Source organism: Drosophila melanogaster, chromosome 2R (genome assembly GCF_000001215.4).
Source record: "Drosophila melanogaster chromosome 2R".
Lineage (NCBI taxonomy): Eukaryota > Metazoa > Arthropoda > Insecta > Diptera > Drosophilidae > Drosophila > Drosophila melanogaster.
The window spans coordinates 15,537,795-15,562,673 of record NT_033778.4 but is presented as its reverse complement, the minus strand read 5'-3'; the positions used below and the strand labels follow the sequence as shown (position 1 = coordinate 15,562,673).

At 44.5% G+C, this 24,879-nt stretch overlaps 6 protein-coding genes and 1 non-coding gene across 19 annotated transcripts; 2 read left to right on the top strand and 5 right to left on the bottom strand.

Annotated features, from left to right (window-relative positions):
- Positions 1 to 237: 237 nt before the first annotated feature.
- On the bottom strand, positions 238 to 7,228 carry CG12963 (uncharacterized protein). Of its 13 annotated transcripts, NM_001259413.2 has the most exons (4): positions 4,963 to 4,999; positions 4,740 to 4,888; positions 4,504 to 4,666; positions 238 to 859 (listed from the first exon to the last, which is right to left on the bottom strand). In NM_001259413.2, exons 2-4 carry the CDS (start codon positions 4,806 to 4,808, stop codon positions 450 to 452), a joined length of 642 nt encoding a protein of 213 aa, NP_001246342.1. In that variant the 5' UTR covers positions 4,809 to 4,888; positions 4,963 to 4,999; the 3' UTR covers positions 238 to 449. The 13 variants fall into 13 exon arrangements, with proteins under 13 accessions (NP_001246342.1, NP_001261002.1, NP_001097330.1 ...); NM_001274073.1 differs by lacking the exons at positions 4,504 to 4,666; positions 4,740 to 4,888; positions 4,963 to 4,999 and adding exons at positions 7,025 to 7,061; positions 7,117 to 7,228; NM_001103860.2 differs by lacking the exons at positions 4,504 to 4,666; positions 4,740 to 4,888; positions 4,963 to 4,999 and adding exons at positions 6,660 to 6,750; positions 6,817 to 6,917.
- A 5,461-nt stretch (positions 7,229 to 12,689) lies between these two features.
- On the top strand, positions 12,690 to 18,358 carry CG8192 (uncharacterized protein). Its single transcript, NM_137203.3, has 3 exons — positions 12,690 to 12,918; positions 16,769 to 17,221; positions 17,286 to 18,358. Exons 1-3 carry the CDS (start codon positions 12,914 to 12,916, stop codon positions 18,121 to 18,123), a joined length of 1,296 nt encoding a protein of 431 aa, NP_611047.2. The 5' UTR covers positions 12,690 to 12,913; the 3' UTR covers positions 18,124 to 18,358.
- Positions 18,265 to 20,013, bottom strand: eIF2Bgamma (eukaryotic translation initiation factor 2B subunit gamma). The gene is made up of 4 exons (NM_137202.3): positions 19,770 to 20,013; positions 19,208 to 19,716; positions 19,012 to 19,152; positions 18,265 to 18,918 (listed from the first exon to the last, which is right to left on the bottom strand). Exons 1-4 carry the CDS (start codon positions 19,918 to 19,920, stop codon positions 18,352 to 18,354), a joined length of 1,368 nt encoding a protein of 455 aa, NP_611046.2. The 5' UTR covers positions 19,921 to 20,013; the 3' UTR covers positions 18,265 to 18,351.
- Positions 20,014 to 20,175: 162 nt separating this feature from the next.
- Positions 20,176 to 21,239, bottom strand: Vha36-1 (Vacuolar H[+] ATPase 36kD subunit 1). The gene has a single exon (NM_143730.3). The coding sequence runs from the start codon at positions 21,135 to 21,137 to the stop codon at positions 20,397 to 20,399; it is 741 nt and encodes a 246-aa protein (NP_651987.1). The 5' UTR covers positions 21,138 to 21,239; the 3' UTR covers positions 20,176 to 20,396.
- A 71-nt stretch (positions 21,240 to 21,310) lies between these two features.
- Positions 21,311 to 23,120, top strand: CG8187 (uncharacterized protein). Its single transcript, NM_137201.4, has 3 exons — positions 21,311 to 21,974; positions 22,034 to 22,217; positions 22,271 to 23,120. Exons 1-3 carry the CDS (start codon positions 21,402 to 21,404, stop codon positions 22,642 to 22,644), a joined length of 1,131 nt encoding a protein of 376 aa, NP_611045.1. The 5' UTR covers positions 21,311 to 21,401; the 3' UTR covers positions 22,645 to 23,120.
- On the bottom strand, positions 21,374 to 21,787 carry asRNA:CR45927 (antisense RNA:CR45927). The gene has a single exon (NR_133123.1).
- On the bottom strand, positions 22,660 to 24,499 carry CG30467 (uncharacterized protein). The gene is made up of 2 exons (NM_137200.4): positions 23,155 to 24,499; positions 22,660 to 23,096 (listed from the first exon to the last, which is right to left on the bottom strand). The coding sequence occupies exons 1-2, from the start codon at positions 24,358 to 24,360 to the stop codon at positions 22,737 to 22,739; spliced, it is 1,566 nt and encodes a 521-aa protein (NP_611044.1). The 5' UTR covers positions 24,361 to 24,499; the 3' UTR covers positions 22,660 to 22,736.
- Between the last annotated feature and the right edge of the window lie 380 nt (positions 24,500 to 24,879).

Below are 24,879 nucleotides of genomic sequence, written 5' to 3'. Positions count from 1 at the left end.
ATAGCCATACGGTGGCAGCGGTTAATCGTATGTAAATTAGAAACCATTACTTTTTCATTTTTAAATAATGTCGATTACACGATTTCTGAGTTTATGCTTTATGGAACTTATTTATTTTTGATAAGAACTGATTTTTCATGATTCATAGAACTAATTTATTTTGTATTTTACCATTAAGAACCGATTTTTATATTGTACTTAATCATGAACTTTCCCAAAGTTAAAAGTCATTATTTTCAATTAAATAATTCACTTTAATTTTCATCCTATGTCCTAAAAATATATATTTACAATATGCGACTCCTAATGTCTAGAACTTAAATAGGTATGTACTCAATAAGATCACACAAGTTCATTTCTGTACTGAAAGCGCACACAAAGTGGCATCTGTGTGGCCCAGAGTGGCACGGCGAATGCTTCAGTTCCAATTTATCCATGCCTCCGACGGATCACACCGCTGTCGTTGGCAATGGAGCAGGAGGACCAGATCCGGAGCTGGGTGGAATCTGTGCCGCGCGGGAGGTGGATGGCTCCATCGGTTCCATTGCGATGACAGTGGCTTCTGCGGCGGACGAGGAATGTGGATCTGTCTCCGAATACGGTGGCGCCGGCAGTGCCGCGATTCCAATGGGACTGGGTACACCGAGGGGCGATTGGGGAACAGGCATTCCAGCCGCTGCTGCTGTGGGAGTGGTCAGGTTACACATGCGCATCACCTCGTCGTAGCTGGGTAAATCCTTTTCATCCTTTTCCAGTTGATCGCGAATGCGGTTGGCCTCCACGCTGCCGGGTTCGATGAAGAAAATGTCGCCATAGCGGTTCGATGAAGGATCCTCCTGTGCGTTGAATACATTACGATCTGAAAATAGGTTAAGAAAAATAAGTGAGTAGTGAATAGTGAATAGTGAAGTCTTTAAACATATAAAACTCATAGGACGAATGATAAGAATTTAATTAAAGATTACTTGATTACATCATATTGATATTTGGGTAATGTCATTTAAAGGAGAGTTGTTTTATACACTTCGAAATATTTGTATATGTGCAGTTTGATTAACCCACACAACAACCTTGTTATTCGTTAATTAATTAAAATTGGAAACACTGCTCTAAACACGACCTGATAAGCACATTTTAAATGGGCTTCTAAAAACGAGTTGATTAGTCATATTAGCACTCCAAATTTCACACACACAATAAACACTTTTGAGGATAATATTTCTACCAGTGTGACCCAAATGGGCTATGTTCCATACCAGCTTGTATCTGGCGACGATTTCGAATCCTTGAGTCGTGCATTCGCTTGGCCAGCTAACAAATAGATAAATCAGTTATGGGCTTCTTTACTTCAAAGCCATTAAGATAAACTCAGCTTGCAGGATTAACTACATACGTATATAAGCTGGGCCACCGCGAACATGCAAAACACAAAGCCCAGCGCGACGCTCAGATTAGCTGTCAGACCCATTCCGCAATTCTCGAAGACTGGCCAAAAAGTAATCGCCCGAACCTAACCGATTAGATTGGCTTCCTGCCCACTTTCGGATTGGCACACGTTACCAATTTCAATGCCGTATCGCTGACGATGGTGCTCTGGAATCCTCTGCTGACGTCGACATCGCGGCTGGCAGATCTTTGCCAGAGTTTGGCTCTCTACGCGGATGTAGTAGCAGGCCAGCGGTAGTACGCAGAAAAAGAAGAACACCAGGGCCAAATAGATGGCTATGTGCAGGCCGAAGCCGCTGCCCCAATCCAATGTCGGCTCCGATCCGTGCATGATGAGACTTAGAACGACGCGGAGCAGGAATCAATGCCGAACTACAGCCACCAACTGCGTTTTGTAGACACTAGTATTACCCATAGTTCGCCGTTCAGCACGCAATTGATTAGTCGCCCAAGATTAGATTGTCCGCCATGTTTGGTTGGCATTACCCCATAAATGTTACTCCATATATCAGATATACCATATATACGGTCCGGCGGTTTGCACACACAAACCAAAGCCAGTGTAACTTACGAGAATCTATTCGATGGTTTCGATGTCTATAACACCAGCATTTCAAGATCCAAACAACAGCGAACTTTGGGGGAATAAGAACAGAACTTGGTTACCAATCACCATCGAAGGGATTTGCTGAATCTAAGGATCACCTGTAGGGCTGCATAGGCCACGATGCCGATCAGCAGGCGTAAAAAGAAAGTGGCTATGAGTTCCATTTTGCAACGAGCTCTCCAAAAGACTGACCCCCCAAAGTTACTGATTTGCAATATTAGCAAGACGTTCGAAATCAGCTTATCACGAAAGTCCACAAAACAAACACTCTAGGCTTTATGGATTTATGGTAGCACTTGATCATCAAACCCACCCACACACAGTCACTGTTTGTATCAGTTAGTCAATACATATATAAAACCGTCAATACATCAATACATCAAGCCATCAGAGGCAGTTCAAGCCATCAATACATACCAGTACGCTGGCGTTGACGTTGTCGTCGACGTCTACGTCTTACCGGATCTTGAAATCCCCGAGGATTGGTTCCACAGCACTTGTTCAGAATAATCCATAGTATAAACTTTTGGGGGAATATCAAAGAAGTGATGAGTGAAGGACTAAGGAAGGAAACTTATATCCCTCGCTTAAAGTTAGGTTCAAAAATGTGGTGGACAGATACCTGAAGAGCGAAATAGACCATGGGCATGATCAGGAAGAAGATAAAGAACAGCCCCACATAGAAAATAAAAAAATCCATTGTGTCAATACCCGCCAGAAAAAAACACACAATCGAATCACTTGAATGGCGAGTTAAAACTGAGAACTCTGCAAAACGAATTTCTAGCTAATCTTATCTGGGCCAAGAAACCCATCTGATTGGCCAAGTATCTATATATATACCGTCCGATAGCCACCGAAAATAAGTCAAATTTGGCTTGTTTTGAATGAAGCGTACCATGTCGGCGTCTGCGACTCCTGGAATCCCTGGCCTCGAAGCACACCCAAATGCAGAATCTCAGGCAGCAGAAGGTGACCGCACAGGAAATGAAGGCCAGGAAGAAGAACACCAAATACGGCGGTATATTCGACATTTTGTGATCCGAAAATTCGGTATATCCACGTGGATACGCGAGCACCGGCGATGTTATTCGCTCCATGAAAAGGCCTTAGGCCAACTGTCATAATATGGCGCGTCGCTAGCTTTTGGCCAAGACTTATCGGCGACTGGGAAGAGCGCGGATCGCGGGAGCGGCGGACAGGTGTGTCAAGGGCCATGTGATAAGCGCTCGACGCACAGAGTCCGATAAGATACGCCTCGCCACTATCGCTGTCTCAGTCGGGCGGCGTTCTATTACCTGTGTGCCAGCTGTAAAAGTATCTGTATCTGACAGATATGCGCATAATTACGCTTTGGATAATGTCATCCGGGCACGTGACAGGCGAAAGTCGCGAAACTAATTAAGGAAGCAAATGTCACATAAATCAAATGTTCTAGATTATACTTCTACAAGCACTTGAAAATTATATAGATCGTTTGGAAAACTTTTTTTTATAAACAATTGTAAATTTCTTGCAGTGCAAGAACTATTCTGATTATCAGATTTTCTGTTATTTAATAGATTGGGGTAGATAAGATTTAATTTAAATTTTTATCTGTACATGGTATACTTAAAGAAAAACAAGTGTCTAATAAAAAAAACATGTTATATGATATTTTAGAAAACCGATTAGTTTGCGAATGGAAAATTGGTATTGAAATATATTCATAATTTTCTCTCTTTAAATTCATTCAATGCCATGTTCAAAAAATCAGTTGACACTTTGAAATCTTCCTAATTAAGTAATTTCTTATACTCATTGAATAATAACCAAATGCTTCTTTCTCATGTCTTACAACCCATTATTGTAAATGAACATTATAAGGCATTGACTTTAGCCAAGCGTAAAGCAGCGAATATAGCTGAATGTGTAATTAATTCATAGCGATTCATTTGTAGACAGACAAAGGAACATAATTTAAAGGGCGGAAGAACATTTTCGCCATCAAAATGAATGCCACAAATCACTGCGGGCCACCTGAGCTGCTCACCTGGCGTCCAACTGAGACGACTACTCAATCCCGGCGACGAGGGACACGAGGAAACGAATCTGCTCAAGGGCGGGCTAACTGGCAATCTCCTTCGACGCTTCTGGGCTACACATCTCTGCAATTATCTGGCGGATTCACTTCCATTTGCATTGATAGCCACTAGTTTTGGGCCAAGAACTCACACTGATGGAAAAGTATAAAATCAGCAGGAAGAGGAGCAGCAGGACACCGAACTCGCACCAACGGAACTGGTCGCCCATTTTGCGGAATATCTATATGGCCGAACTGCGACCGTACATCTGAATAAATTAACGCTACTGTCGAACATTGGGAATCTAACCGAACAACCGAACCCATCGATAAGGGAGGCACCATAGATAACTTTATCGAAAAACGCTTGTGACTCATGGCTGCTCACCTGTGCTGAGGGTTACTCCTGACTGATCGATTCTATAGCTGTGCAGAACCCTTCCGGGCTGTCGATTTGTTGGATTCTCCCCAGGACCAGGACCTCGTCCTGGACCACGACCACTTGAGCTGGTTCGACTAGGAGTCTTTTGTGTGGCGCACAGACAACAAGCCTACAGGGTCAATAGGGGATCGTTGTCATCAGACAGGGGTTGAAATTTTGCGATAAATCACTTGAGAACTTACTCGAATCAGTATGCATACAATTGAGATTATGAGGAACCAGCCAATCATCATAAAAGCGTAATAGGGCATTATGAAATTGAGAACTTAAGACCGGAAGTCCAGAACAGACAACAGCACCGATTTACCACCGTTCGCCGCGCACAAGAAACCTTGCTGAAATGGCAAAGGCAATGCCACTCATTGCTAACAGCCTAATCACCAAACAAAACCAAATCGCACATACAACCCTTATCAATCGGCATACAATTTTGCGATTAAAACTAGGCATACACGCGCACAGCCAACGCAATCGGTGGTCTCAATCGGGCTGAATCGGGACTTACGCACCTGGGGATTGGCCCCCTGCCGAAAAGCTTTCGGTATCGTAGTCCCCGGAGTTGATGTTCCTTCTGCTCTTGTAGCACAACTATTGGGGGTAAAGACGGTGATTAAAGTTATAAAACACACCAATCAAAATCAGGAATATAACTCTATTACAGTATGGTTTGCTCTTGAACTGTACGAAAGTCATGATTATAAGCATATTTAAGGTATATCAATCCTCAAAAGTAATAACGGAAAAACCAGAGATATGAGTGTAGTAGTTATTACAACATTTGTGATACAGCTTACTAACTTACGCACCTTGAGATAAATTACTCCCGACATGGGAATTCCCTGATTTCATGTTATTCCTCACGTTGTAGCACAACTATAAAAGCAAAAACAACCGAAATGCCTTTGAAAATCAGGAATATACCCCACAGAAAAGTGGCAAAGGACTCTCAGAATTTACAGGATTATATAAATATTTAGAAATATGTTCAAAATATGTGAAGCTAGTGTGTGCTCTTCAGCTGTTAGAGGAACATTAAGATATATTCCTGATTTTGAAAGTGCAGACTTACAACAAACACCAGGAAAAATAATAGTGAAATGTAGAATATGTCGATCGCTTCCATTTCTCGAGATGGATTAAATAAGACTGTTGGGTATTTTTCGAGAAACGACGTAGAATGCGATTCAAGTTGTTGGCCCATATCTTGGAGAACCCCCATCGAATAACAGGCATTATCTTATCGGCAAAGCTTTTGCAGCTTTTTTTCGCCAAGTTATATAGCCAGAAAAGCCTGGATCTTACCTTCCATGGCCAGGCGCAACATCATCTCATGGCGCAAAAGTCGGGCATAAACCCGCATATTCCACTCGTCGATCTTCAACTTGATGAACAGATAGCACTCCTTGGGATTGGGGTGATTTGACTAATGATATCTAATCAACGTTGAGATTTCAACCTACCCGAGCGAGTAGCAATACGAGAATGAGCACTATAAATGCAAAGAAGCAGACCCCTACATACATTGGACCCAACTGGACCCTAGCTGGTGATTTTGATAAAAAAAAAAAAACAATAGATTCTCTCAAACTAATTTGGAAGACTTGACTAATAGAAGCGGAGTTACTTGGATAAACTCACCAGATTCGTGCCGATATTGCAGGCAGCAGACGCACTTCCACTTGTGATTGGGACAGATATAGGCCTTAATAAATGTTGAATTAGGCAAAATTCTACAGGAGGATAAACCAGCCACACTCACCCTTATCAAAATAAGGAATATCAGAATGAAGGATATAAAGTAATACACCTCGACGAGATCCATTTTGAACCGAGTCTGGGAAATGTGTGGCAGCAAATGAGTCGAGGACCACGGGAATACGAAATTAAGACCCGGGAAAATTGTGATAAAGCTATTTCGATAAACAAAGATAAAGTCAGCGTTGCATCAACCTGACAGCTTGGGTAATTCTGCTGGGCTATCAGATAAGCAAATCAGAGCTAATTATAGCCAAAGGCAATAAACCTGGCATGTGCGACCAGTTACGAGTTAGTTATCAACTGTATCTCTAAGCCTATTTGTGTACTATACAGCTCCCTCTCACCATTTCGTGTGTCGTTGGTCCGCTCCGATCTAGGCCTGTAATCACTGCTCTGGCCAGCTCTCTTGGCCTTGTGGTAGGCATTCGAAAGGAACTGTTTTGGGATAAAGAAACGGATATCATGTAGTGCCCACTTCCGGCTCGAGCGTTAGCTACTCACGACTATAATGAGAATGATGACCAGAAGCACCACGGAAAACGAACTGAACTCTGCACCCATGACTTTGGCAGTCCTCGCGGAACAAGTGCTTTATGACAACTGACTAGCTATCGAAACCCGCCGATTTCGGTGCCCCAACTCGATTGGTCATAATCCATATCTTATTATCATATTACCGCTTTTCGTAACGCAATCGAAGCGCACTTACCTCTGCGGGATCGCCTTCCAGACGCCGTACAGACAACCTGTAAGCGAAAATTTGTATTGAAGCTACCAAACTAATCTATCCATTCAACTCACCTTGATGAAAACACTTGTGGCTAAGAGCAAAAACATCATGGTTAAGAAAAAGGCTACAGTCATCGTGTCGTACTTGATGAGCCCCAAATTAGATGAGTGCGGAAAGCCAACTGAAAGCACATTCTCCAGGTCGTAGCTGCGAGTAGAACACACCGTAATCAATCTGCCTAAACGACCGTTTAATCTTTATCGGTCAAAATAATAATAATAGTAATATATTGTTTAGGCCGATCTTGGATTGCCCTACTGCTATACAATTTAATAATTTTACTTATGTTGAAACATTTGTTAAATTCGAATTTAAGGTCTTGCTTTGAGAAATTGAGAAATATATACATATATGGAAAATATACATAAGTCCTTTGTTTAAGTCCCTGGTTAATATCAGCATGCGAATATAAAGTAATAAATTTCCAGAAATTGGGGATCCGATTAGGGGTAATGACTTTTAAAACCGCCGAATGAAAACCCCCATAAATCGAAAATTCTTTCTAACACAATGAAATCCAGATAACAAGAGTGGTGAAATAGATTTGTTGTCCAGAACCCACCCAATTGCCGTGCAAAATCGGCACACAACCCACCCAAACTGAAACGCCAAACCCTCCGAGCTCCAAAATATAGTCATGATCTCTGTATACCCTTGCATTGTACTCGCACAACAATTTCAATTTTGAAGTTCACAGCAGCAAAGAGACCCAAAAAAAGAATACAAAAAAAAAAAAAAAAAAAAACCAACTGCGACTGACCCATTTTATAAATCTGAGGCAATTAAAGCGAACCACTCCGGGTAATTATAGGGCGGTCCGGCCAGAAAACAAACAGACTTTGCTGAATTGTGATAATTAATAGTTGGCCTGGGTAGATCTTGCCCTCGGACACTCGAAGTCTCCCAGCTGCACCCAGCACAATGGAAATGGTAACAAAATTGCGAATTTATTTTTGTGTGCTCGTTTTAATTTTATCTCGCGTCTGCACTTCAAGTATTTTATTGTTACAAATCGGCAACGGAACGAGCGAGTTTGCGTAAAGTTAAAAAAAAAGTCTTTCGATGCCTTGAACCGAAATTAATGAGCCCGCCAGCCCCGCCGAATCAGCTCCAAATCGTAGAGGAGTAGAGTGCTAGCCCCCACCCACCATCAAAATACCTGGGTACACCATGTAGCCTCCCAAGTCCAAGACCGCGTCAGCATTTCTTTTGTGGCGATCCGTGGGACTGCCAATGCAGCCAGCCATGCCCAATTGGTCGGTGGTCGTGGCGGAGGAGCTCATCCGTCGGAGCTGGGGTCCGCCGCCATCAGGTGGCTGCTCCATGGGCACGCTTTATGCTTCAAGTGCGCAACAATTGGACAAAAGCGGATTTGGCTCGCTCGGTTTTGGCTCTTGGCTGTTGGGTTTTTTTTTGTTTATCAATCCCCATTTCCAATTGTTGTTCCTTTGTTGCCACTTGTTGCCTGAGGTTGGCGTGGATTGGTAATTTGTTAGCGAAGGCATTGCAATTGATTTCGATTGAATTACGCACCAGCTCGGACACTCGAAAACCAAATATGTTCATTTCGAATCTGGAGGTAAGGTTGTTTCGTTTTGATTGATTTACCTACGCTGAGTTTCTCATTAATGTGAATAATATATTGCAACTATTTCTATGTTTTAATTAGCTTTAATAATGATATGATTATATTTTGAAATCTAGCAAGTAAAACCCTTAAAATATTTGAAATAATCCTCAGCTGTAGTTATCAGATAATAAATACTACTATACTAATAATTCATTTAAGCTGATAGTTTCATTTAAGTTTTGTATGCAAGCTAGCTAAAACTTAGTTCCGATTTAACTTCCTTCCGCTCTACTATCTCACTTTTTTTTGTGAGCTGTGAGAACGGATCGAAATTTGCATTTCTTTGGCTCCGGGGCACGCCCCCCCAATGTCAAGTTCACAGTCACTTCCGCACCGAAAACGGAAAATGCAGCGACGTGGTATCAACACGTAACTTCCACTGATCAGATACGATCTAATTTCGAGTGGCAAAACAATCTAGTTGAAAAACTTACAAATCATCTGGCGGACGAGTTCCGGCTTTCGAGTTTGGCTTTATGGTCTAATACTTGGCCATTGTGGACTTGGCATAAACGATGGTTATAACTTTAATGACGCCGTGAATGTGCTGGGAATTAATCGCAACGGTTTTTGGAGCCGACTGCCCGCTAATTGTGGGTGTGTGATTGTCCGTTGATGCTGGCGGGTGATGTCAGTTGTTGGGTCTTTAATCATCTATTAAATAACTTTAAGCACATGGCTAATGCGAGGCAATTAAGTCCCAAAAGTCCCGAGAGGAACCAATCTTAAACTTTATAACAGAGTCGAAATTGAATTGCTCTATGGAAAGCTTTTAAAGGAACATGCTAAAAGGAAACCCAATGGAAATTAACATGTTAATGTTATATTATATGCTTTGAAGTTGGAAGGACAATATTAAATGTAAATAATTTATTTGTTCCAAACCAAAGAAACCACCTGAAATACTCAGCCAAATTACTTAATCTGTTTAATTCACAAACGAACTGCTAATCTAAAACTGCCAATTCCGGCCCCCAAAGTCATGAATAGAGTGCTCAAACAACGCCCATACAACTTCGATGTAATTAATTTCGATTCGCCACTCTTTGAGCGAAACCTTGAACTTCTGGAGTGACGTGTCTATTAGAACGCTAATGGATCCGCGTTTCCGAGCTCAGATTTACTTTCGCTTTTACCATTAAGATACATCGCAATTCTTGAGAAATCCCGCACTAAGAGATTGAGATTGGCAAGAGGGAAAACCGAGTGACATAACTTCAACTTACGCACTGGCATCTCGCTTGGAAAATATGTGGAGCATTAAGCATTGGGGCTAATTAGTTAATAAACAAATGAGTGGACCATGGACACATGCAAAACATTTTGCCACCGTTTTATTGTCTTTCTTTCCTTTTTTTTTTATGTCATTTCGGTTTAGTTTCATTTTAGGTGGCAAAGTCCGCTGCTCAATTCTCAATTTCAGCACTAAACTGACACCACTGAAAACTATTTGGCTAAGGTCTTTGAAAACTGTATGACTGTAATAAAACCGCACGAAAGAAAGTTAAAATAAGAGTATGAATGTTTTAAAGAGCTCTTAAATGTTTATTTATTCTTCCTCTTTTCACCATTTAAACGCGAATGTTAGTTGTGCCCAAGTGGAGCCACAAAATCGTACAAACTAACAAAAGCGCATTAGTAAGTGGTAATAGGCAATGGCTAATTTCCAAAATCTTTTCGCCAGGCCTTGCCCAAGTGCGATTTGAGTTTTACAATATTTTTTCCAGTTTTATAGTGGCCGCAATGTCTATAATTTCCCCCAATGAACCTGACCGTCGTGGTTGTCGTTGTTACTGGCATACACAACCATTGTTGTGGTAGTTGCTGATGGGGCAGCAAACACAGTTATGATTATGAGTGGCTTTGTGACAATCAACTTCCTCGAAACGTGCCGCTTTGGAATGGCTTTGGCATGGAGTGGATCGGGCTCAGTCTTGGGCTTGGAATGGACTTGGACTTTGCATAATAGCCAGCAGTTGGCCAGTTAGCCAGTTATTTCGTGTAATGAATTTTTTACCCGTGTTATTAGGGGACAATCGTTGTTGGGAGTCAGCGACATTGCAGTTACAGGTGCATTTCGGGTGTTCGTCTGGGCAAGACCTTTCCAAACAAATACCTTCGACCCAAAAAATACTTAGCACATATAATGGTATTTATCTATTCATTAGGCCAGCCTTTTGAATTTAAAATCCAATTTTAAATAGCATTCTTTATCAAAATCGAAATGTAATATCTATATAAACGCATTAAATACCAATCAATCATCAGCTTAAATGATTGAACTACCACCTGTGGAAGTGATATTTCTCTGTGTACAACTTGTTTACCCTTTCGCGCTGACTAATCCGGCAAAACATTTATTAATTATGCCTAATAATTGCGGCACCCGCCTGGGAATAATTTTGATTAGCTGCCACCACTGCAATTATCCCCCGAATCGTGGAGCTGTTTGCACGTTTGCTTGATTTGTTTGTCGCTCCTGATGCATTACCAGTCGAAGTATGTAATGTGGAATCGGGCGGTGAAAAAAAAAAAAACGAAAAGAAAAGCCACCAAATTATGTGAACTTGTTATATCACCTGGCTGAAAATCGCAAGCTTCAAACATTTTCAGTTTTCTTATTCGAGCGGCGGCAATCATAACAACAAGCTGCTGCTGCACTTTCTTTGCGTTACGCTTCTTTGCATGCATTGCCAAATCGTTTATATATATATATATAAAGATATACATTTATATATACGTATATAGACACGCCAGATATCTGCGGCTATATGCAAGCGGTCAGTGTCCAGACATTGAACGCCGAGCAATTGAAATGCTTGAACGCTGTCCACCGAAAAGAGATACAGATGCAGCAGACTCAGATTCAGATGCAGATGCAGTTGGAGATGGAGATGGAGATGGAGGGGCCGATACATTTGCAGTTACAAGTGCAGCACAGAAACGCAAAAGTTCAACAGTCGGAGGCGTCAGTAAAACCCCGATCACCATCCCCCCCACTTGTAGGCGTTTGCAGTATTGTAAATTAATTCATATTAGCCAAACAAATGCAGACATGTGTGTTGGCCGTGTGTGTCGGTGAGCAGCAGCTAGCTTTTAGCATTTCATTCGGCGGATGAGATGAGACGAGACCAGATGAGCTGAGATGAGATGAGATGGGATGAGTTGCCGCACAGGTTTCGTTTCTGTGGTCTGAAGTTCGTTGTGGGAGCATCGCAGTCGAAGTCGCAGCCTCGTTGAAGAAACCGGCGCGAATGATTTTTATTACTTTTTTATTTGCTGCTGATGCTGATGCTGCTGCAACTGTTTTGTTGTTATTGTATTGAAAATAGCAAACATGCAAAATGCGCAACGAAGGCTGAGAAAATCAACAGCGAAAATGTTAATTACACTATATCTGAGCAGCTTCTATCTGCCCGTTCGACGGCCACTTAGGTGTATCTGATGGATGCAAATGTGGAAAGGCCTTTTCGAAACTGCAAGCTACAGTTACAGATCTCAAGATATAAATCTGAATGCATGAGTAATATCAATTGGTTTATGACTAATGGGCAAGCCTAAAACCAAAACCCTGTTAGCGGACACAGTAAAGATTTCCCTTCGATTAGGTCGTACATGTTTATTAGTAAAGCAACAAAGAATATATTAAATATATTCTATACTTATAGTACTAATTGTATAAATAATGTACGATCATAATATTTGCGATACTAAAATAAATAATTTCTTATGATGCAAATCAAAAGACTTAGAGAACGAACTTGGCTTCAATGGGGAAAACTCCACTCAACGTGCACGGTCTTTTGAGTTGAGAAACGAAGAGTTTGGCTCAAAGAGAGAAGCCCGAGTCATAGAGAGACCCAAAGAAGTGGCTGTTCTCTCAGCCAATCCTCTCAATGGGCGGCTTCGGCTGTGGGGTTACTTTTTGGTATAAAACATAAACAAGCCAAAGAAAGTCATTCATTTTGTTGTTCGAGCCAGACGAGTGAACCGTTAGCAGCAGCATTAGATAGAAGAAGAGCCGAGCTGCCGAGCAGTGCAACACAGTGATAAATATTAAAAAGCCAAGAGACAAACACGCGAACATAAAGTGATTCCCCCCCCAGTGAGTGCAGTGTGTTATCCAGAGCCAAAACTGTTTGGATTATTGGGATACCCATCGAAGCCATCGCCCCAACATGCAGTAAGTTCTATAGCCACCCACTGCGCCTATGAATCATAGTCCGAACCTGGATCTGAACCTGGACTTGGCCTGCCTCGCGGCCACAAATTCGTGCTGCAGTCGCTGCAAACGATAATTAACATTTTCGGTATTGTCTCGGTCTCCGGGGTTCTCTCGGCCCAATTTTTCTGGGCCGCTTGGCAACCACGAAATATTCTTTTGGGCGATTTCAAAACCCAGCAGCGACATACGTAACACAGACTGCGATAGAAAACCCAAGCCCAGGCCGTAGTTGGTCTGACTTTTCCTTCTATATCTTTCTGTTGGATTTCTTGTCTGTGTGTGTTTTTGGCGTGGGAGTTTTCGCTTTTGTTTGCCGACAGTTCATTGAGGCAGCTGCCTTAAACCCAAGGGGATACTTGTACTTATTTATATGACTTGTTACACGGAAAAAAGTTAGGACCTTTTACTGGAAAGCTTACTATTAGAAGGATTAAAATTAGGTATCAAATTATCGAGGTTCTTAAATGTATTTTGAAAACCAACTTATCTTGAAGAACTTCACTCTGTTACTATATTTTTTAAATATTGTTATTGGTAAAGAATTGGGTTTCAAAAAGAATGATTTTTGAGTTCTGTTTCTAGAAGCTACACAAACCACTGAGATTATTATATCCGAATTGTATTTCATTATCTCGGCAGAAAGATTTGGTTTTCAAGATACTTTGCTCCTTTGCATATTGCCCAATATCTTAATCTCTTGACTTCAATTTATGTTTGCTTTGTGGCAATCGAATGTCCGAGAGTAGATTAATCGATTAGGACTCGGAACGGTCACGCCTGCTGGACATGGGGAGATCCAATCTCCGTGACAGATTGCATCACAAAGCTGGTCCTTTCTAAAAGTCAAGTCGTGTGGATTACTCATGCTCGGCCCATTATATAAGTGACTGCGAATATGAGCGGCAATTGTATCAAATGCACGCACAGCGACGCATGTGGCGTATACGCAATATTTCAACGTTTGGAATTACAGCGACGCACAGATATGCGCAATTGCCCAAGCGTGCTGCCAGCCACGCCCACTGCCCCCCCCCCCCCGGGTGTAATTGCTTTCGATTTTCTGGTCACTTTTGATGGGGTGTATGTACTTGGAGGGGGCGCAATTAATAAATTGCCATCGAATTGATTTTATTTCTTTCACTTTTGCCTTGGCTCGTTCGATTTCGCCCGTCATCGGGCCAAGCCAAGCAAACACACCCACTTAAGACATCCCGAGTGAAGGTCACAGATTTGTGAAAATTACCGCAGCATAAGTAGACACAAAAGAGAAAAACGGTGGAACATAAAAACCATTGCCAAGCCATTACAAAGTCACATTATCCAGATGCCCGAAATCAACCAAACGTAAATATCCAGCACATTAAAAACCAACCGCCCTAACTGCACGCACATTAACAGCTCTTAATTTGTATCAAGCAAAAAAACAAAATAATGGATAAAAGTGAAAAAAAAGGAAAAAATTAAAGCAGTGCAATGTAGTTTATTTTTTTGGGTTTTCATGTTTCACACAGTTTAATGGCATCGGGAGTTGTGTTAACGAGCCAGTGTTTAATTAAGCACTCGAATAAACCAACTACAGCAAGTGAAAACAAAAGACTTAGGCAACAAACTCGAACCGATTACACGCTAAAGAGTCGAGAAATGGAAATTGAAATTGTAATGAAGGAAAAACAGCGGGCAGCCCAAGCGATTGTGGCACTAAGTGGGCTTAGCTCTTAATTCTCTGCCAACTCCCGGGGAAAATGCGTTCGTTATATGAGTTATACAAGAAATTTACACTCTCGTTTTCCCGAAAAACCAGCACACTTATCGAAATGCAGGTGGTTGCCAAATGTCGTAATCTTAGACCGGCGCTTATGTCACCCCAAAAATGTCCGCCTAACATGACGCACACCCAACATTTAAGGAAATCAAAAGCAAATATAGTCCGAGTTCCATACGCAAGAAACCCCAGTGGCACACAGAGAAAAACCAACTCACAGCTAACTCAGCTAAAATGTATAACGAAACCGACGGCTCAGCCTGTCTTGTGGTTTCCAGAAGTGGGTCCAAATCGGGCCAGGGGATTGGGGTCGACGAAAACCATCAACATCAACATCAACGCATCGCCTCCATGGCTGCTCCACTGCCATATGCTATATGCTTTGTGCTCTATGCTTTAGCTATATATGCATGATGTAACTGCAGTGCGATAACGTCTGCATCTGGACCAAAAGCAGAGACAGATCCCGACACATGCAACCAATTCCCCATTTATGGCAGACACTCTGGCCATTGCGACTGCGAAAGTGGTGCTTGTGTGCCGCAAGTGGAGCACTCCAGGCTGCGCTGGAATGTGCACAGCTATTTGCATGTGTTGCAGGCGGGATTGAAATTGGGATTGGGGTGGAGGTGGCGCTGGCGCTGAAGCCAATTCCTTGGGGCAGATTCCCCCGGATTCCCATGGAGGTTGCGCAAAAAGGTTCGCTGACAGTGACAATGCAACAGGCAACAGTGGCACTCTCAGCCAGCTCCTAAAGTTCAAAGGTGCAACTTCCAACTTGCAACTAGCAACTCGCAGCTGCCAAGCGACTGGCTGACAAATTGCCAGCTGGAAATTTCGATACTTGCATAAGACGCTCTCCAGATTTATTGGCCTGGCCCAAATCAATGGAGTCCACCGCATACTCGGGTTCAAAGTCACTAGCAGCCGGACACTCGTTTGGCGTGAAAAGTAAAAGTCCGGACCGACTTTTGCTTTTGCTATTGCTTTTATTACAATTCTCTCGCATATTTCACCTTGCCCAACTATTTGCAACTCTTACTCGGGCTTTGACGTTATGGCCCCAATTAGATGCAGGCACGTAACATTGGTTAATTGGACTGGCCAGCACCACCGCCGGATCGTACCATTGGTTTCCAGGCCAGGAATTCCAATCCCATTCGCCCCGCGACAGGGGTACATATCATGCGTATGAACAGCAGTTGACATTCAGCCAAGTCGAGTCAGCGAGTGGGTCTCGGGTAAATGGCGTTCAAATTGAACCCGCCGCAAGCTAAGCATCCTCCTTATACTCACTGGTCTCGGGGTATATCAGCTATTAGATTCAAGCAGTAAGCCAGTGCTTACAGAGTAGAGTCTATCAAATAAGTTACTCACATTTTCTATTTCAAATAGAAAGTCATGCCTAAAAATATCTTAGTGATATTCTTTAACTTACTCTCTTAATATGATGATTAATGCAATGACTTGGTTCTAATGAACAACTGGAGTTCATTATTGTCTACTAGTTTTGGAAATTCATGGTCAAGTGACGTTCCTAGATAAGACATCCGAATTGAATTTGATCTTTTCAAAAACACACTTCAACTTTCCATACCAGGCCAGTTTTCCAAGTTAACATTTTATTTTGGTTTTCGGATATTGGTTAGCTGGGATAACAAGCGTATGCCTTGATCAGTGATTCCCAGCGCCCAGCTTTCCTTGCCTTCCCAGCCGCAGTTGCATCTCCATGCAGCGAACTCCATGGCCCGTTTCGATCTTGGGGGACTTGCCGTGTTGCCTATAACAAGTTTTCTGGCCTGGCTGGTCTGGTATGGTATGGTCTCTGGTCTCTTGCATAACTGGTCGCTGGGCTGCCGATGCCGATGCCAATGACGATCTCCGATGATGCTGCCTTCTTTGGCTGCAATTTGGCGGCATCTTCGCGAAAAGGTTCGCAGAAATATTTTCCCGCGTTTTTTTTGGTTGATTGTCTGGTTGCCACAGAGTTTCCCATATCATAAAGCAGCCTGACTCATCAAATGATGGCCATTGCATCCATTGCAGCATCCCGTCAGCCGTTCTTCTAGTCCTGGCTGTGTCCACCGGCCTGTGGGCCTGCTGCGTGGAGGGTGCATCCACAGGATCACCCTCGGCCACGGCCACCACCGCCAAGCCTAAGGGATTTGAGGCACGATCGCTAGACGTCAATTCCAGCGGAGGCGAGGAGGAGCTAGATGACTTCGAGACGCAGGCCCAGACGCATCTGGCCTACCGGCAGCAGCCGCAGCAGCAGCGCCAGCTGTACGAGTACAGCGAGGAGGATCAGGAGGAGGCACCACGTCCGGTGTACGCCAACCGAAATGCCAAGCAACAAAGCAACTACCTAAAGATCCAGGGACAGCTGAAGAAGCCCCTCAGCGAAGAGAGCGAGGAGGAGGAGGAAGAAGTGGAGGAGCCCGATCGCCTGTCCACCCTGCTGAGCAAGTCCTCTTTCAGCTGCACGGACAGAAACTCTGGGTGGGTACAATCGTCATAAAAGTTTCAATTACTTAACTTAACTTAAGCTAATATTAAATCACAGATACTATGCCGACGAGTCGCTGAGCTGCGAAGTGTTCCACTACTGCCAAGAGAGCCAGAAGCACTCGTGGATCTGTCCTGAGGGTTTCACCTTCCACCAGATCCATCTCATCTGCATGCCGCCCTCCCACGACAACATCTGCAAGCAGTCCTCAAAGTACCATATTGTAAACGACTACCTGTATAAGCCCATCAATCTTCAGGAGCACCAGAGCAAGCCAAATGTGACGCTTCGCTACTCGGAGCGTTACTTCCCGGAGAACTACTACGAACATGAGCGTTACGATGACGAGGAGGAGCAGTTGCCCGCCGCCCCAAGGCCACGCATCCAGCAACAGCATCACCAGCAGCAACACCAACAGCCCCAGCAGCAACATCGCCAAGTGCTAGCCTACCAGCAGCCGCAGCAGCAGCCCCAAGTGAGGGTACAGTACCAACAGCCACAGCAGCACCAGCACCACCAACAGCAGGCTCAGCCGCAAGCACAAGTGGTGACGCAGATCCGCCATCAGCCGCAACCTCAGCCGACTACCCTGGCCTACCGGAAGCCACAGCCAGTGACCACAGTCCAGCCCCAGTTGCAGTTGCATCAGCTGCACCAGCCCCAATTGCAGCTGCACCAGCAAAGGCCACAGACGTTGGCGCCGACCGTGACGCCCGCGCCGTACCGATTCTTCACCGCCGCTCCCCAGCTGCAGCACTTACAGCAGCAGCAACAGCAGGTCTTCCGCACGCCCGAGGAGATCAACATATCGCTGCAGCAGCGTCGGCCGCAGGTGTTCATTGCCACAACGCCGAGGTATTACGAGGATGAGTACCTCTACGAGCGGAGGAAGTGAGGAGGATTGCAGTGGAGTGAGCAGTAAACAGTCTTGTCGTTCCCTCGGATCCACCTCTCGTGTATATTCCCCGTCTAAGTAGCTTTAAGCTCTCGCCCCAGCTCTCTGTCAGGCCCGAAAATCCTTGCGCGAGTTTTGTGTACCTATTTGTAATATTTAATGTCCTGCTAGAAGAATCCGCCTTCTAACTCAATTCGTTAATAAAGGAAGCCACATTAAGTTAGCCGCTCACTGTATATCTATCTCCATGAACTGATCCGCGTTGGACAGATGCACTGCCTGGCTGTGAGTGCCCTCCTCAACTACGTAGTTGGGTCCAATTATGCAGTTCTTCAGGACGGATCCGCTCTTCACCTGTGCTCGATGGCCAATTATGCAGTTGTCGATGTTGCAGCCCTCCTCCACAATCGCATTGGACATAATTAACGAATTGGCCACAATGTTTTTGGGACTGATGATGCAGTTGGGTCCGAAAACGCTGAAGTTCAGTGAAGTCTTTTCGGACAACTTGGCATTGTCAGCCGCTATGATCTCCTTCGTTTGGGTTGATTTTACCACGGCTCCAGGAGAGATCAGTGGATGCTTTTCGCCACACAGATTGTTCCAGATGCTGGCTAACTTGCGATTGATGGCCAAGAAGCTCAAAGTGTTGTTTACCCGCACACCTATGGCATCTCTGGGCGCCTGAATGCCATAGCAACGCACAATATCGCCATGATAGGGGGATTGGGATAGAGATTGGTTAAACAGTGAAGTCTGCGTGATCTTCTGGTCCAGAATGGTGTGGCCTACATACTGAAAGTTAAAGACATAATAGGATTTTATATGATATTCAATACGGGTATACGGGTACTAAAGGTAACCTGTTAATACCAAGTAGTAACTCACATGCAAAACATGATCCTCATTCTTGGTGACCACGCCCACTTCGGATGTGGTGTCCTGCACCGTTTTAGGAGGTCGTTTTGAGTGCTGCTTCTTTATCAAATGCGGCAGAAATTCGCCCTTAAAGGTTGATATATTTTCCTTCTGCAAAGATTGAATATTAGAAAACAATTTACTATAAGGTCATATCAAAACTAACCCTTCGTAGATAATCGATAACCCATTTTTTCAGCACATAAACATGAGCATCCACCAGTCGGCTGTATACATCCAACCTTCCGCGGTTCTTGAGCAGATGTCGCTGGATGTTGAGTGTTTCCTCGCAGTCACTGGCGGCGGATACGAAAGCCAATCTCTGAGTGGCCGCATGGATGCCAATCAAATCCCTTTCCGGTTTGTGCTTGCTTTTGGGACCGGGCATAACAACGTCCGACTCAAATCCGCTGGGAAATAGGAGCATTGCAAGGGCGGCATCATGTTCCCGAAACTTGTTGATCAGCGGATATAGGCTGACATTGCTGACCAGGTCGCAGCTGACCACCAGAAAGTCCGACTTGATCTTATCGTATATGTAGCGCAGACTGTCGGCAGTTCCGAAATCCCCGTCACTAGGAATCGTGGCATAGTCCAGTCTCAGCTTTAAGGGAGTGTTTTCCAGAGCAGATTGGATCTCTAGTTTTTCTTGCTCCAGTACCACAACAATGACCTCTGAAATATTTTTCAATTAAATCCAGGTTTTTAATTCAGACTATCCGAATTACCTGTAAAGTTGTGTTGTTGCAGCAGATTTAAGGGATACCAAATCAGAGGATATGGACCCACCGGCAGCAGGCATTTGGGGGCATCCCCCAAGACCTCGGGTAGACGAGTGCCACGCCCAGCGGCAAAAACTACGGCCTGGAACTCGGTCATTGTTTCACAAAAATATAAATAATTTCGGCTAAAAAGCGTGCAAGCACAAAAAGAGCCACGCAAACAGCTGATCCAATGCAAGCGAAACACCTACGAGCGCTGTCCAACACTGCTTCCAATCAGACATATGTTTGCTGTCATGTGACTGTGCAATTGTTTTTGTTGCTTTTGCTATTGTATAAAACAAGTCAGATGACCCTTTTTGCAATGAAAATTCCCTTTTTCCACTTAATTATTACACAGAATGCACATCGTATGATACAACAAGACTTTAATGCATGATTTGCGCAGCTTACACTACACTACAAAAATGGAATACATACTTTTCTGCTTATTGGAATAGTCTACACACTTTTGCTACATAGGTACAATTAAGTTTGTGGCTTGCCCTTTGCGAATTACAATATGGAAACGGATACAGAACAGAAAATAGTTTAACAATAATATTGCTGGAATAAACACATCCAAGGTAATACTTAGAACAGCACGTCGTCATCGCCCTCATCCAGGATATTGGCCTGCTGGCGCACATCGATGCCCTGCTGCAGCAACTCCGCCTTCTTGGCGTCGGCCTTGATGCGTGCCTCGCGCTTCTTGTCCTGGATCTTCTTCAGTCGGTAGAACTCCTCACGCTCGAGCTCGTCCAGCTCCGAGATGATGTAGGCCAAAGTCCTATCGATTCGGGGGATGATCACATGCTCAATGGCGTTCACACGACGGTTGGTGATCTTGATCACCTCGTCCAGGGTGACGAATGAGGTCTGCAGCGAGGCCAGCTCCACGAGCAGTTTAACGGCGCTTTGGTAGTTCTTCTTCAGCTTGGCCAGCTGCTGACCACCACGGGCTAGACCGGCCAGTTCGTAGGTGTCGGATCCGTCCTGGTAGGACTCGAAAACGGGCAGAGTGACACCAGCCACGTTGTCCTTCTTGGTGCGGATCTTGATCTGGGCCTTGGTCACGTTTTGCAGCACCACTTGGTTGATGTCGCCAGACGTGAATTTGGCCTCCGCCAGCGAGAAGGCTGCCTCTTTCATAACATCACCCATCAGGGTCTTGGTCTCGATGATCTTGCCCAGAATCAAACGGAATCGCATCTGCAGGGCATCCGCCTTCTTCTTGAGCAGACCGTGACCTTTCTGGGCTCCAGCCAGACGGGCCTTCATCAACATCTGGGCACCACGGGACGGGAAAATCGGTAGCCTATCTTTTCCGGACATTTTGCTGTTTTTTTCGGATGGTAATTGGCTGGACTAAACAATTTTCAACTGCGTATCAAGAAAACTGCAACCGTCGCAGAACACTGAAAAACTCCAACTGGAAAATGACGGATGACAGTGTTGGCTACTGCCCGTAGCCAATCGATAACCAGTTGGTGCTGGGTAGTGCGCTTAGATACAGTACTGCAAAATACGCAGCCACAGCTGATTTTGCATTTAAAAGTAAACAAATCTAATAAATTCCATTTCTTTATTGGATTTATAATGCTTCTGCAACGCGTGTGGTTGACACATTTAAACAACCATCTACGCCAATACGCGAACAAGTCGCGAGCCCACATCAAACCAGCCATGGCCGTGAGCATGCGGATGGTCCATCAGGAGATCCTGCATTATGTAAACCCCTTTGCCAGGATCAACGTGAAGTCCGATGTTTTCCTGCGCATCCAGCCCGCGGATGTGCATCAGTATACCAGCGGGGATGTGTTTATCGCCCAACTGGTTGGCGGCCATGTCAAGAACTCGAATGTCTCTCTCGATGTGAAGGTAACCGATGAGGACAAGGTGGTCAATGTGGTGGTTAAACAACTGGCGGAGCAGCCCTCAAAGCTTGAATGCCATCTGCAAATACCTGTGCGTTCCGATGTCTCTGTGGACGCAAAAGGTAGTGTGCGAGTGGAAGGCATACAGAGTGAACTGCTGCAAGTCAAAGCAAAGGAAGGCATCCTTACCAAAAATATCAAGGCCACCCATATAAACTTGTACAGTGAAAATGGCAACATCAATTGCCAGGGCACATTGCTGGGCAAGATTACCCAAATAGAGTCACAAAATGGGGTGAGAAAAAATTTACTATCAATCTGATCTTATTATTAACCTTTATATTTCTTTTTTAGAACATTGCGATGGATAAGTTGCAAGGAGACAGCTTGAATTGTTCCACCAAAGCTGGCAGTATTGTAACCGATTGTTGTTATGTGGAAAAGTCAAAGTTTCAGACACAAACTGGGCGTCTGGAGCTCAAGAATGTCCACAAAAGCAGCGAAGTGCACGTCCATCAGTCGTCGGATCTCAATATGAGTATGCGAAACAACGAAGAATAACACCATCATGCTAAAAACTTTCAATTTCAGCTGGAGTACATGGCAATATTCAAATAACTACCAAAGGAGGAAATTTAAATGTCCAACTCTCTGAGCTAGTGGGGAGCAACAAAATCGACGCCGAGAACTTATTAGAAGAGGCTATCATACACATTTCCCAAGCCATAGAGCAGAATCTTCACATCGAGGTAACAGCCCCCGAAGTGAAATTGGAAAACGAACTGGAGCATGTAGCCCATGCTCTCAACGAGAGCAAGAACAAATTCGTGCTAAGCAATCCAAATACAAATCGACTGGAAGTAAGCAGCACAGGCGACAAGGGCGTGCGCCTGGGAAAACAGTCATGGAGCGATATGATGCGTAATAAGTTGAAGGCTACCGGCACCTTGGACGATTTACCTTAGGTAAAGACAGAGACTAACTAAGTTAAGAATATATTGTGCTGCAAGCTACAATCTCAGTCATTTTTGCTTTATCCATCATGGAGGCATGTTGTTTAGGCTTGGCCCGACTCCTTAGCCACTTTATCCTTTAAGCATTCAAGTGCCCTTGAGAAAATGGCTTCTTCCTTTCCGGCTTTGAGTGCAGACACAAACAGTTGCACCTTTTCATCGCCAATCTCTTGGAGATCCGAGTTTTCCGCTTTTATCACCATACATGCCAACAGGCGCAGCAACTTCAAGGCGTTCTCCACATACTGCTCCTTTGGAGCGTCATCCTCCTCCTCTTCGTCCTCTTCGAACTCATTGGCGTCGGGATCACTTCCCCCCGTGTAGTTGTCAATGTGCTGTTTAAGTCTATACCACAATTCCAAAAGATTTAAGAAGGCCTCCTTGTGATAGAAGTACTTCAGGCGCTGCAAAAATAAATATTTAAATAGAACGTCGAATATTAAGTATCTTTTCCAAACTTACACTCCAAATGTGCGCCAGATCCTCGAGATACTCCTCCTGGCGTTCGCCTAATGGAATGAGTTGCAGAGGCTGCTGCAAAAACTGCAGTATTCGCGCTAGACAACTGACTATACTGGGTGCATACACATCCATGGAGGCCTGCGCCTCTGGCAGTTGGACCAGAATGGTGCATATATTGAGGTAGGTTTGTATGATCTCCACATCACAGGTTATTTTTGGTCCGCACGAGTCGTAACCGACGTCGGCATCTTCATCACTGTCGTGGGCCGCTGGCACTTCTGCATCTTCGTTGTCCTCGCCAGCTTCCTCGTCGGTCAATTTTGTCTGATCATCGCGCATGAGTCGCAAAAACGCGCTATTGACCCCCTCGCAGAGTTCTGGCACTAGAAAGACCTCCGCAAAAGGCTTTAGATTCAACGTGGAGTTTGCGTTTTCCTCCTCCACCAAGGCGCAACTGGCCAGCACAGCATTTGTGGCCTTCAGTGCAGCTACTAGCAGTTCATCGCTAACGGACAGTTGCAATATCCTGCCCAGGTTCTGCGCGGAGTTCTCAAAGGCAGCAAAGCAGATGTACCAGTTCACAGCGAACTTCTCCTTGCCGCTAAGCACATGGGCCATGATGTACTGAAAGAGTCGCATCAGCTGTATCAACATGGCGGTGTCCATGCAGTATGTCATCTTGAACAGGGTTTCCAACGTGTAGCGGTCACAGGCCAATATCTCTGCGCACTCCACCTGGGCGCACATATTGCCCAGCAGTCCGATAAGAATCTCGTAGAGCCGCACATCTTCACAGCCCGCCACCAGGGTGTACATGATCGGATCAATGGCTCCGTTCTCCAGCAGCAGTGTGACCACTTCGGGGGACACCGACATGTCCCACACTTTGCACAGGTCATCCTCCAGCTGCTGATCCAGTGTTGAATGCCGCAGTAATTCTCCCACCCTCATCACCGTTTTCAGGATGAATCGACTGCTGTACATGGTGTTGCCGACTGCATCGCCGCGCATACGCTCCAGCAGCTCCGCCTCCTCGGCGTCTTCCTGGGCGGGTGGGGGCGTGGTCGAGGCGCTACTGGCGCTGGCAGAGGCGGAGGCGTATGCGTCGCTTTCCTTGTGATTCGAGTTTTCCGCGGATGGCACATCGTTTTGCTTGGCGGCCACCGCAAGACCACTCGCCGATGGCTCCGCTTCTTCCTTGGGCATTTCGATCTGGATCCGGGTCTGGGCAAACTGTTTAACGGGTTCGTTTGGCAGAATGCAGAATGGCAGTGGTACTAATCAATATATTTTGGACAAGATCTTTTTTTTTAGACGCTGTCAGTGGGTCCGTTGGTTCTTTCATAAAAAATACCTTAAGCTTTGGAAAAGTCAGTTCGGAAAAGCTCGGTATCTAAATCACTTTTACATAAGCAGGTCACACTTTCTCGCACTTCGGTGGGTTGATCGTTTAAATATATTGCTCAAATGTGTGATACTTCTGAACTGGGAAAGTTAGTCAGCTGGTTAACAATATCAGTTTACAACTTAAAACAACCAAAACTACCTTTAACTTCTTTGAAAGCAACCAAAAGTGTGGATTTCATTAGTTAGTGAAGGTGCAAACCTAATCATCACCACACGTTGTGGAATCCAATGGAATCCACAAGGAAATTTAAAACATTGGCGCCTACACTTATTAAATATCGTATTATTAGTATGTTTGTTACTAAATTCAAAAATTCC